The sequence below is a fragment of the Misgurnus anguillicaudatus genome, chromosome 17 (assembly GCF_027580225.2).
Source record: "Misgurnus anguillicaudatus chromosome 17, ASM2758022v2, whole genome shotgun sequence".
Taxonomy (NCBI): domain Eukaryota; kingdom Metazoa; phylum Chordata; class Actinopteri; order Cypriniformes; family Cobitidae; genus Misgurnus; species Misgurnus anguillicaudatus.
Genome location: NC_073353.2, coordinates 19,554,873 through 19,568,488, shown reverse-complemented (window position 1 = coordinate 19,568,488; position 13,616 = coordinate 19,554,873). Strand labels below are relative to the sequence as shown.

The 13,616-nt window shown below is 37.7% G+C and overlaps 1 protein-coding gene across 3 annotated transcripts; it reads right to left on the bottom strand.

Moving 5' to 3' along the window:
* Window positions 1-918: 918 nt before the first annotated feature.
* Window positions 919-11,883, bottom strand: rbm44 (RNA binding motif protein 44). 3 transcript variants are annotated; one of them, XM_055214453.2, is made up of 18 exons: window positions 11,654-11,873; window positions 11,412-11,496; window positions 11,006-11,112; window positions 10,747-10,821; window positions 10,576-10,639; window positions 8,523-8,641; window positions 7,538-8,442; window positions 7,403-7,464; window positions 7,080-7,244; window positions 6,740-6,908; window positions 6,632-6,672; window positions 6,459-6,540; window positions 3,806-3,878; window positions 3,585-3,719; window positions 3,422-3,492; window positions 3,243-3,313; window positions 1,646-1,868; window positions 919-1,501 (listed from the first exon to the last, which is right to left on the bottom strand). In XM_055214453.2, the coding sequence occupies exons 1-18, from the start codon at window positions 11,772-11,774 to the stop codon at window positions 1,223-1,225; spliced, it is 2,847 nt and encodes a 948-aa protein (XP_055070428.2). In that variant the 5' UTR covers window positions 11,775-11,873; the 3' UTR covers window positions 919-1,222. The 3 variants fall into 3 exon arrangements, with proteins under 3 accessions (XP_055070428.2, XP_055070429.2, XP_055070431.2); XM_055214454.2 differs by having other exon boundaries at window positions 11,626-11,749; XM_055214456.2 differs by lacking the exons at window positions 919-1,501; window positions 3,243-3,313 and having other exon boundaries at window positions 1,678-1,868; window positions 11,654-11,883.
* Window positions 11,884-13,616: the final 1,733 nt, after the last annotated feature.

Genomic DNA, 13,616 nt, shown 5'->3' with positions numbered 1-13,616 from the left:
TATAGATACAAATTTATCATAGGCTTCATCTATATCTTTAACATAAACTTCCTTCCAGTCTTGTTTTATAAGATCTTTGTTGAAATAGTTTATTGCACTCTTGGTTTTATGTCTTATTAATTTAACTTGTATGTCACTATTAGTCACCTTACAGCATGGTATTGTTGCAAAAACCGGCTTATTTTTTTATCAATAACATTGGTAAATAGATTGTCTATTAAAGTTGCACTGTGTGTCGTAATCCTGCTTGGATGTATAATGGAGGTGGGAAAACAATAACGTTGATAGAGGCAAAAACTACCTTTGTTTTGATTGTCGAGTTAGAAAACTTAAACCTGTTAGGCATGTATGTTTTAATTACATGTCGGTGCCAAATCTCTACTGACAAAGTTAATCCAGCTGAGTCAGCAATCACGTGAACTTCACTAATTCCATCACCACCTGCCATAAGAAAATGATGAGGTAGCTCTGGTTATACCTCATATACAGACATGTTGGTTTTCAGAAGAAATATAGACCCATAAAACAACGAGAGATTCTGATCATCACATGACCTGCTTTTACAGTACATATAGTCGCAGCACTGACTGCTTTGCCCCAGTCATAGACCAATGCCAACACCATATCAAGAGCACACTGAGGAATTATGAAAAATTGTTGTTAGTGGTTGATAATTGTGGAGACATCCCTACATTTCAAAATACAAAATGTACATTGTCAGATCACAGCTTTGCTTTCATCCATAAAACCTCAGTACCCCCATTTACTTGTGTTTATAAAGCAGTCTTGACTTCTTTAATATGGCAGAAATATTTAAAAAAATTTGACGGTCAATGCCGTGTCTACAAATGTCCATGCATTCAACGATGTGCAACTCTCCACTGCTTTTGAACTTCCACTTATTAAATGATTCTAGGCAACAGAAGAAAACGGTTTTATTCAAACAATACAACCAACCTGTGTTTAGGTTTTTAACATTACTGTACAGAATCAAGAACAGTATCAGTATTAAAACAAAAGTCAAAACATTTCCAATCTTCAAAACAAGATCGTAGTTCACTCGGGTAAATAAGTGCAAATAAACAATGAATAACCATTCAGCTGTGTATGACATTAAAAGAAAGTATCAAAAGGGCCTAAAATGGAAATGATAACTGTACACCAGTTAACTGGTCAGACAACTAAACACTAGGTCTTAACTGCCACTCAAAGCATCACAAACTCAAACACATTTGGAGGAAAAGCCCTTCGTGAGACGCTTAGAGGTCATATCCACTATAGTGCTCAAAGTATAGCCACTAAGCATGCCCTGATTCATCTCCCGTAGTTCCAGCAGGGCATCTACGATCTTCTGACGGTCTATATCTGGGTGGCGCTCTGACAGCCGGGTCATGATTGTATTAAAGCTTCCCTTGCCAATACAGCGCTGTGGCACAAAGGTGCCGGAAGCTGTGGGTGAGTCGCATACCTTAGTCAACCTGTCAACACTACAGCGTAGTCCCTGAGTGAAAACAAGTATGAGAAAACAAGTAAGCTGCCACACAGAGGGTACACCATTTCAACCCGGTAAAGAACGTTAAATATGCCTTAGCCTTAAAATAAATGAAAGTTCACTACTTTTCAAAGGAAACCATGTCATACTTACCCTAGGTGATAAATCGTAATGTACGCCGTTTGTTTTAGGTCTATCCACTTCTGCTATACTGATTTTTGCAGTGCTCTGAGGCTGATCACTTAGTTTAGGATGAGTTGAGGTTGGTCCACGGAGTTCCTGCAGATAGATAGACTGACCCTTAAAGGTGCACCCATTTAGATTTTTAACAGCTGCTTTGGCATCCTCTGGACTCTTGAGGTAAACAATAGCACCCCTAAATGAAAACAGACATTATTACGGTTTAATATTAGAACAACAGCACTCTGAGATACTACATAACAGCAGTTAGTATCAATTTACATGTAAACAGAGTGAAAGCATAAATGGTTTCCATTTCAACTGTTCAAATTAATCCATATTTTGCATGCTGGGAGTTTTAAAGTTCACGTCCAAGTCCACCAGAAGTCGCAATCGACTTCACTTCAGTGTTGTGACAAATTTTGGTATATCACACGAGGAAACAAGCGGGCATGGTTTGGTTTTTCACTTTGAACTGTTTGAATATAGAAAGATAGGCGTTTCGTTCAGAAATGGAACTTGCACCAGACTAACCCCAGGGTTCCCACCACTTAGTTAACTTCAATTCAAGGACCTTTCAAGGACTTTCCAGGTCCAATGCCCTCAAAATCAAGGACTAAATGTGGGAACACATTTCAAGTGAGAGCAAGGTTACATTGTGTTACCTTTTAAGATACATTGTTACAGTTCTCTTTTGAGGGAACTCACGCTTTGTCACTGCGGTGGGACTTTGGGGATGGCTTTAACCAATGGTGAGGCTTAATGACAAAGAAGGGGTGATGCAGGAGCCAGAAAGTATATCGCTATCTAAAATACTGCCAAAGACGGCATTACAGGGACACAGGAAGTATTGCAAGGGAGACGCAGTGTCTCGTTCCCTTCTCAGAGAACAACAGTTACATACATAACCCGAGATGTTTTCATGTGTCAAACACAACTATGCACACGACTAGCGCACATCTGAGGCTATATCATATGTCTAGTCAAGGGTAGGTGTAAGTATAACGTCTTGACTTGTTTCTATGGAAAATAGAAATAACTAGAAAATGCATTTCCGGAGGAACTGCAAAAGTGTGCTTTCTCTGGTGCGGTCAGTAACGTGATTTGTGAAATGTATAATTTTAGAATTTTTCCCAAGTTCATGTACAAAGTTTGGTTTCAATACGTGAAAGCATTCCTGAGACACACACACACAGAGAAATTTATACAGGCTTGTAACAACTAGACACCTTTGCAAGCACACTTAATTAAATTGATGAGACATTTAACCGGCGCGTCTGATTCAAACAGGATATTCATGCATGACAGAGTGAGAATCCGCACCAATAAAAAAATCTTTCAGACCACAGGAACAGAATAAGATGTCAAAAAAAGTGTTATTTGAAACTTAATTGGTTATTTGACATTAAATATATTTTCTTCTTACATTTTTAACTTACAATTTTGATACTGATACAAAAATAACAAATTTCAAAGTAAAGCAAGAAAATGTGTCAAAACAAAGTAGTCCACAAACATAGCTAACAAACAAGTAACACTGTTTAGTTTTGTGTTTGCATGGCACTTGTACCTCATTTTGTTGAAATTGGCAATGCGGACATCTGTTGCATTGTACTTCTCAAACCAAATCAATATCTCCTGCTACAAAAATATAAAAATGTACTGGTGACTGTCGCCATCTAGAGGCTAGTATTAGGAGAGTAAACTTAATTTACTCTCCTAAGCGTCACATTTTTATCTGTACCCTACCTTACTGACATCATTTGGCAAGCATGTAACACACACACGGGAGCTTTGGTTGAAGGTATTTTCATCAGTGTCTGTGAAATAGTAGAAAAGCTTAGTAAACAAATAAATAAATAAACAAACAAACAAACAAGCTGTCCTTGTCACTTAATTTAAACTACCACACCTTTTTGCTCCATTTTTTGGTTTATACTTTCCCTCCCCTCTTTCGGTTTCTCCATATTTCCATTCTGATTTGAAGATCCAAGTTCCTCCTCTGCATCAAACCATGCTTCGCTTACATTAAGATCCTTAATGGCACCTACCATGGTATAAAAAACATTGTTAAAAACTGATTATTGCCTTACCTCTATTAATCTGAAATTCATAGCATGGGGTTCATCTTACTGGACATCCCTGGCTGCTTGTTTAAAAGGCCTTCCATTCTGGCTCTGTTGCTGCCATTACCTATTGGTTCATCCTATTTTGTGGAAGACAAAAGAAAACACTGCTAGTCTATAGCCTCTTTCACACAGTAATTTCTGTAAATTACCATGAATTTACCAGAATGAATTTACCAGTAAATACAAAAATGTGCTGTTCACACATGCAGTGATGTTCGTCTTTTTATCCACAATCTGTATTTTGTTGTTTTCACATCTGTGGCAAACACTGACAGTCGCAAAGTTGCTCATGACCAAACAACATTGCATTAGGCGACGTCAAACAGAACCTGCGTCTTAAACAACAGTACTGTTTTCACATAAGGCTTCACATTGGGTGTGCTAAGGACGTCAGCAATTCGGCAAATAGATGGTAAGCTGTTCTAAACAACTTTGGTGAAGAAATGTGGTCGTTAACTTCAGGTGTGTTCGACTTTTAAGCAGCGTGTGTGTGGAAACGTCCATAAACAGTGCAGAGGTAAACGCGGCATATGTATCAAAACCTTATGATTGCAGCACGGTCTGACATCGTCCGTTCTAAATTCCAGTATTCTAGATGTTTTGTTCATACATTACCGGTAAATTACTGCAAGTGCAGCAAACAAAGTGCTCTTCTGCCATACAATATAGTTCTCATTTAAAAAAACAACAACAAATCGCCACGTTTTATTTTGTGCCACCATACTTACTCGTGTAACTACTCATGTAACAGTCTTTAAATAGGGAAACATGGAAGTGGTTGGTGGCTTCTAAATTCATCACTGTTTGGATCCTAAGAAATGAATGGGGCTAGGCTAAATGCTAACACAGTCATGACGTGCTGTACAAAGATCCACGCATTGAAAAGAGATAAGTATTTATTAATTCGTCTACGTTTAATATTCCTTACATAGACTGCCACAGATAACATTTATGTAGGTAAAAGCTACAAAAGCTTAATGGTGATGACATTGATGTTGAGAGACTGTGGTGTAGTTCGCTTGTATCCGAAGATTTGTTTTAAATTTCTAGCAAATGCATTTAGACAGCAGGAAACTGTACATTAAACGTATTGTATATTTTTGAACTTGGACTGCTGTTGAAAGTTCTTTATGATGTAAATGGCTCAATCGACAAGTTCAAGATGCCACATTGCGTCTTGAGGCAACACGCACAATACTGTATCAATGAAGCACACACCTCTGGAGTTTTAAAGGTGCCAAAGAATGAATTGAAAGATGTTAAATTGTTCTTTGATATCTACATAGAAAGTATGTACATTTATTAAGTGTAAAAATTATCCAGAAATGTTTTTACATGTCCACTTACAACCCCAGCCTAAACGCCAGCATAAAGCATTAACTAGCATATAACGCTAACTCAGCAGTCAAAATTTTGTTTTTAACATTTTAACAACTTTGTACTTAAATGTGTAATTTGACATTGGGGCATACATCACAATTGTAACATCACAGTCGGTTATGTTGAGATTGGCCTGTTTTTCCAGCGGCCCTCCACAAGCTTTACATAAGGAGGAAACAATCTTATTTGAGGCTCACAATGTCATTACCATGTACAGAGCTCGTATTATTCATCTATGCCTAGGTAAATAGTTTTTCATTAGCATTAACTAGCATATAGCGCTAACTCAGTCAAACTTTGTTTTAGCATTAGGGATGTCAATTTATGCAATTTCCCGTATTCGATGATCATTTAAATTAACGATCAATCAATTGAATAATCGTTAACTGTAATAGTGCAATCAGCCTTTACTGCAGTGGCATATAGCCAATGACATAGAAGTGTGCTTAAAAACGCAAGCTTCCTCACGCGAAATAAAAGATTTTATTTTGTCTAAATAACATGCTAGTGGGATTGTAAAATGAGACAATGTAATTGGTGTTTTGATAAAAAACATCAATTTAATCTTGTAATGAAATATGATGACTAATAGACACCGCCTCATATGAGCCCTGAGCTGCGCATCCTGTGTGCGACCCCCTTTAGGGTGCTTCTCAATTTGTGTCCTCGTCTCCTCACTCCTACATCCTACGATCCAGAAACCGATCGAGCTCCACCATCTTGTAGGACATCTCAATTATTTCTTTAATTGCACTATGAGGAGGTGAGAAACGAGGAGTCATGAGCAAGGATACACAAGTGTATCCTATGCGGAAGTGTTTTATCAAACCTGACGCACATATAAATCTCCTCCCCCTTTACACATCGTCACGTCTTTAAACACGCATAAATGTTGGTATTAATCAAAAAGATACTGTAAATGTAGAATTGTTTCAGACCGTATAATTAATATTCATGTATAGATCACCAATCTATCTAAATTATCTGTGGTACAGACACATATACATTTTACAGCACTTTTAAGAATATCTTTAACTCAAAGATGTATTTAACTTTATTTTCTTGTTAAATATTTGGGTTTTTTTAATACACTTGATAATTTGATAATAGAGAATAAATGTTATAACCTACAGAGAGTGAGGAATGAGGATATGTCATTTCTCTTAATAATTCCTTTCCTCGCATGCTAGTATCAAGATGCAGTGAGATATCGGATAAAATCTTTGACCAAATATTCGTAATCAAATCGTGAGACCAATGACGATTCAGAACCCTACCAGAATGTCTTCAGTGTTCTGACACAGAGGCCCTCCCATCCCTTCAGCGTTTTCCTCCAATGTATTGGAATTTGTACTGGTACTGTAGAGAACAAGAATATTGCATTTCTAGAAAACATACACAAGGTTGAAAACAAAAAATACATTTTGTGGGTGTTGGTTAATGTGGGTACCTTCCCAGGCAGTCAAATGAGCCTAAATGGGCATCAAGCACCTGCAATAAGACATTATTAATTACAGCTTACATTCTCAAATCCTTATGCGTTTAAGATCTGTCATACCGATGATGGGCTGAAGTATGTCCCCATAGTCAAAATCTTTTGAGAGTCTACAGACAAAGGCTTGAGGTCATCCAAAGGAGTGCCTGCCAGAATCTGTCTCTTCATCTCATGGTAATCTTTCTCTAGTGCATCCAGAGTTTCTGCTAGGATGTCGGGCAGAGCCTCAGTCCTAAGAAACACACAAAAATTACTGCTTTTGTGCTGCTTTTAAGGGTGGTTTTCAGTAAACCTCAGGTCACAAATCTCGCCTGGTGACGCTTGTGATGCAGAAATTACACATTTCACTTTTAACCAGTTCCTTAAATAAAGATTCTTCCCCCTCCTTTATTTTGTTTCTTACCCCTGATAAGCACTTTCACCCAGTGGGGAGGTGAAGTAGCGTCTCCAGCAGTGCTGTTGACACATAACAAATTGTAGACCAAGAAGACGCAGCTCTGCCCGTCTCACCCGCTGGGCACAATCACACCCACCAACATTCCCGCAGCGATCACCACCAGTACTGGGCCTGTGAAAACAAAACCCTTTAGCAATGACTTGTCGTCACAATATAGCTCAACCAAAGACCATATTGCTAAGAAAATAATGAAATGTATTGTAAGATGATGCCTAACATTCAAACAGAAATATTGTTTTTCTGTGAAAGAAGGATTTTAAGCACATCACCTTGACTTTCTATCTTTCAGCTGTTTCAGTTCCTTCTCCATGTGCTTCAGCTTTATGAATTCCTAAGAGACAGACCCTTATCACACAACGCCCTTTTTAAACTCCAATCATGTGACTTATGAAAAGATTTGATACCTCTGTGATAACATTCAAGTCAGCCATGTAGACCTCAGTTATGGTACTCTTGTCAGATGTGGACATTTGCATGGTATGTGCATTTTTCTTATTGCTGACAGGTAGTGAGTCTGTATCAGTGGCTACACTTTGACTGGCTTTTGTCTGCAAGGTCTGGCAAACCTCCGTTGCACGCGTAGATGTAAAACAGGCTCGGAAATCACCGGAGGCATCTACTATTTGGTTCACAAAGAATGAGGCGCTAGTAGTGCCACATTGTACACTTGACGTGGATTTAAGCGAAGACCCTACTTGAAGTTTCTTCTCCATCTGCTGCACAAGTTCCCTTTCTCGTAGGTCCTCAAGATGGTTTTCTGAATCATGAGCCAGTTCAAATGAATTGCTGAGACATGAGGAACAATCACCCGAGTCCTCTGGACTGGTTATGGTGGTTTCACTTGAAGATTCTGTACTGCCTTTTGTGGCCATGATGGAGTCATTAAAGCTCGCCTCTGTATTTTGGCTGTCATCACTCCATTCAGTCTGGTTTAAGCTGGTGTTACTGAAACTGTAGTACTCGGACAGGTTTTCCTGACTCATATCGCAGTAATTTGACGCACCTTCTGACGACTCATCATACGATTGAGCTTGTTCATTTTGGATACGGTTGATTCGCCGAGCCTGACTCTGCATATCCAGCTCCATATCGAGAGATGAGTTTGCCTGGGCTGTTGGGTCCTTGAAGTGTTTGATGTCCTTCATTTGCTCTACCTCTTCCCACAGCTGAGACAAGCACTGGGCTTGTGCACTAAGATTTTCTTCACCAGGGCTTTCACAACTATGGGGGGTGATCTTATTTTTTGAAGTTAGGACGTTCAGCTCTTCTCTCACATTCTGTGGTAGCAGCTCAAGCTCCTCATCATTTCCTAAACAATGAAAACATCTGTGTACAAGTTGCTGGTGATGTTTTAAAAGTCCAAGGTAAATGTTGAACATCTCATCTCACCTGATTTATAGACTTTGTCGTCTGAAATCAGAACATGTATGCCACAGCGATGACACTTCTTAGTCCCAAACATAAAACTGTATCCACAGGTTTGACAATGGGATGGTTCAACTTGATACCTTGACATAGGATGCAGCCACATAGCAAACAAATGAAGCAACTTTAGCATTATGAGCCTATTACATATTTATTTCTTAAAGGAACACTCCACTTTTTTGAAAACAGGCTAATTTTCCAGCTCCCCTAAAGTTAAACATCTGATTTTTACCATTTTGGAATCCATTCAGCTGATCTCCGGGTCTGGCGGTACCACTTTTAGCATAGCTTAGCATAATTCATTGAATCTGATTAGACCATTAGCATCACGCTCAAAAATGACCAAAGAGTTTGGATATTTTTCCTATTTAAAACTTGACTCTTCGGTAGTTCCATCGTGGACTAAGACAGACGGAAGGTTAAAGGTGCGATTTTCTAGCCCGATATGGCTGGGACCTATACTCTCATTCTGGGGACATAATAATCAAGGAACTTTGCTGCCGTACTGCAGGCACAATATTACTACGCAGTCCCCAAAAATAGTCCCAAATGAAAACTCTTCAACTACACAAACTTAGTGCCGGTCACATTGAAAGTTACCCAGCTGGGGACTATTTTCGGGCGCTGCGTAATATCATTGCGCCTGCTGCGCCCATGGTATTGCAGCAAAGTTCCTAGATTATTACACCGGAATGAGAGTATAGTTCCTAGCCATATCGGCCTAGAAAATCATCGCAACTTTTAATTTTCGGTCGGTCTTAGTACACGATGTTAACCTGACTAATTCTAGTCAGAATTTGAGTCTGAGACCGCTCCATTGGGCTATGATTATGAGCCGAAAAATGCCTCTGCAATTGGATAGACCTATGACCAATCAGAGCAACGGAGTGTGTGACATGTTGAAATTACGTCTTTTGCAGCCTGACCGAACTGCTAGTTATTTCGCTACAATGACACTAACATCGTGATTATACTAGCGAACATACATCAACACCTACTATGTTTACAACATTTCATTTATATCACAACATTAAGTATTTACTAAGTCATACAGTAAAACTATCTCTTACCATTTGTAGGTTAGGTGAACTTCATCCACGACGATAGCCATTACATTGGCTTAAAAAGTAACGGATCCTAGCATGTCCCTCCACTTATTCAGCAACCAAGATTCCGGGGTTCCGAAAAGCAGCTGGCAACGACCGCTAATTATATCCATCTTGTCGTGCACGCCGAGTTGCATTGCCATGATACCCATTACAGTTGCTTCTTTAACTTTGTCCTCCATAAGTGCGACCAATTTTGCAGAATCCCATAGGAAGGATGGCAAAAACATCTTTCTGATCAACAAATGCCTTGATCGCTTTCTTTATTCCTCTTTTAAAATCAATGCTCTGTCGATATCTTTTAGAACAGACTCAATGTCAGAATCCACACATCTGAATTCTACAGCGGCAACCATTTCGTTGTAAATAGATTCAACACACGCGCTCTTTGGTGACATGGTTGATTACGTTACTGTTGATCATTTGTCCATCATCGTATAAAGCCCGCCCTGACAATTTGAATGGTCGACCAGCTTTGGGACTCGCATAGTAGCTCCTCAACGGAGAAACCCCAGACCGATCTTCCCGTCCTCAAAATGTTGTGGGTGGGGCTAAGTTCGGCTGGCACCCAGGCTTACACGACGTAACTACAGACGAGTCAAGTTTTAAATAGGAAAAATATCAAAACTCTTTATTCATTTTTGAGCGTAATGCTAATGGTCAAATCAGATTCAATGAATTATGCTATGCTAAAAGTAGTACCGCCAGACCCGGAGATCAGCTGAATGTATTCCAAAACGGCAAAAATCAAATGTTCAACTCCAGGGGAGCTGGAAAATGAGCCTAAACTAAACGTGGAGTGTCCCTTTAAATGTGTGCAAATACAAATCCTGATGCTATAACGGTAAGAAAGAGAACCACATAACACCAAAGTAGTCAATTTTAATTGAAATGCAAAATTTTGATCCTACTTGGTTTTGTTGTGGTTTGATGGCATGGATGTTGGATAGGCACTGTAGTTTCCTCTGAATTGTTCTGAATTGTAAATATAAACAAATATATAAATGAAACAGAAAGAGAGGATATGTTTTGCATGCAAAATTACAATAAAGTCTTATTGACTTTTGACCAAGTCAACTCACTTTTCAAATAAACAAACTTTCTGACTACTTCAAGTGCAGGGTGTCTTTGTATAAACTGCATAAATCCTCCCTCATCTGTAAATGAGAAAGCACAATGTACTTTAATACAAAAGATTTTATATATTGCCACACATGTTCAATAACTAATGGTTATTTGGTGTTTTTAAGTATTACACAGCGCTCTGGAATAATAATCACCACGTTTATTCTACATTAACAACTGGTTAACTGTACATTGTCCCGTTATCATTTTCCTTACTTTGTACTAATGTCCTGTCCTCCACTGGTAAGGAGAGGTACCATCCAAGCAACTTTGGATCAGTGATTTCCAGACAGTGATTGGCCCGGATAAGTTCAAACAATAACCTATGAGATGCACAAGTTTTATGTAAGGATATGCAATATATAAAATAAATTGTTATATAAAATATACCAAATAGATATTATATATTATACAATATACAGTAAAATAAAACTCTGAAAAGAGAAACTATAAGTTACTTTTTCGCTGTTATGGCCTAACGTTACCCCATCTAGGTTCATGATGGCAGGTGCACATTTCATTAAATGTTTACATTAATAAACCTAAATATTTAGAGATTTTAACCGCCATTATTTAAATTAATAAGGTATGGGGCAGTCAGATTGTATATCAATTTATTTACCTCATCAACATAAATTTCCTTCCATCTTCAGCGTATGGTGGGTCGTTACAAAAGCCTCGACAAGCTTGCAAGAAATTCACCGAAACTGAGTGAAAAACCACAAACGGTCATTCGTTATCGTCATCGTAAACGAGAATACACGAAGATTACACAAACTTCGGCACAACACTGGCAGAGAAGAGGGGTTTAATGTTTTGGCTTATGATTGACTAACCTGACTGTTTGGTCTTGATATAACTTACCAACTGTTTCGTTCAATGTACGATTACCAGGAAACTTCGGATACACCGCTGTGTTTAAACGATTGTCGTATATGTTTAAATGATGCTCAAAGGAATACGGCACCACAACAGGTAACCACATGTTTAAAAAAATACAGACGACACGTAGACTGCTGCACCTCAAGTTGGTTAACGTCTGGCCTAGTAAGTTAACTTAATTAAGCGGAACGGGCGTGGCTGCAGGCGCCAAAATAATGCTGTGTAATCCAGTTAAAAACTGATATGAATGTGACTAAAAATGAATGTAATATAATATTAATAAATAAATAACAATAGAATTACATAAATTATATTAGGTATTTTTAGTTATTGTCATTAGTTTGTTAATTTTTACGACATATTTTAAATGTAACTAATTTGACAGCAGTTAAACTGCAATTATACATTTACTGAGCTATTGCCATATACTTACGAATTTTGTTATAAATAGTATATAGTATGATTTTTAGTCTAGCCCTGTGTGTGTTTAACTTCAGCTTGGTTAAACAAATATATAAATATATATAAGTTTAAGCACCGTTTAGGTAACGTCCTCAACTGACCGTTATATTCCGGCGTTCACTAAAACATTAGCCACTAGTTTTTGTTCGTTCATTACACATTTCTCTGTCAGCTATGGGCTATTTAAATAGCTGTTTGTAAATATCGTAAGAATTAATAAATAACCCATAATAAAAAAATAAATAAATGATAAAAATGACTAAAGGGAATGAAAATTTTGTAACTGTAGTTAATATAATGACCACTAGAGGGAAACATAGCACGATTTATAACTTCTATTGCTGTAGAATTTTAACAGAGAGATAACGGCGATTATTAGTGAAACAAAGCAAATTAAGGTTACTTAAATGGAAATTACTTTTTATTCAGATTGAAAAATTATTTATACTATAAGTGTTATAGTAGGCTTAAGAAAGTTTAATTGATTAGCATTCATCTGTCTGTGTCTCAACAGCAGGAAAAATAAACAGTAGTGAATGATGATTTAGGTAATGCCACATCCAATCTTTAGCTCTGTCTTGCTCCATTGTACTAAAAGATCGGTCTAAGCAAATGGTATGCATTAGCTGTCGGACTTGCTAAGTGAAATCAATACTTCACTAAAACACAGTCATTAGCAAACCACAGTACAAAATATATGTTGATGGAACTGCCCATTAACTTTTTTGCATGGAGCCATATAGTTCCTCCCTGTTACATTAGTCAGTTATATAGCATAAAATAAGGCTATAATCGTGTTGACTGCAGAGTTATTTACAGGGAAGCAGGTGAGATCAAAGGTTAAGTGGCTTCCTGGAGCAGATGGAGTAAAGATGTTGCCATGGTGATTTAACATCTGATCAGCTTTAGCTGGGTAATCTGTTAGATTCATTCATTAAAGCCAAGGTTTCTTATAATAAAAATATGTAATAAATTTTACCTTTAACTGGGACAATACCTTTCAAAATTCCTTATATGTACCATTTTGGTCATTTAAGGTACTAATACGTACCTTTAAGGCACCAATATGTACTTTTGAGGTAATAATTATGCAGCCTTTAGGTACAAATGTGTATTTTTTTAAAGGGTACCGCCCCATTAACCAACATGGATTGGTTGCATGACATGCTAAAAACAAAGTAGAAACAAAACAAAGCGAAAGACAACATGACCCAAACTGCATTAATGGGTTCAGATGCAGCGACAAGAATAATTTGTTTATTACAGTTTTTTATCAACCACAATGTTTTTACAATGTTTTAAAGGTGTAGTGTGTAATTTTTAGAAGGATCTCTTGACAGAAATGCAAAATAATATACAAAACTGTATTATCAGGGGTGTATAAAGACCTTTCATAATGAACCGTTATGTGTTTATTACCTTAGAATGAGACATTTTTATCTACATACACCGAGGGTCCCCTTACATAGAAGTCGCCATTTTG

Coding starts and splice junctions, on each gene's coding strand:
- rbm44 (XM_055214453.2), bottom strand. CDS start 11,774: ATGTGGTTACCTGTTGTGGTGCCGTATTCCTTTGAGCATCATTTAAAC. Junction 10,822..11,005: donor GGACAGGACATTAGTACAAA/GTAAGGAAAATG, acceptor TCTCATTTACAG/ATGAGGGAGGATTTATGCAG. Junction 6,541..6,631: donor TCATTTGACTGCCTGGGAAG/GTACCCACATTA, acceptor TGTTCTCTACAG/TACCAGTACAAATTCCAATA.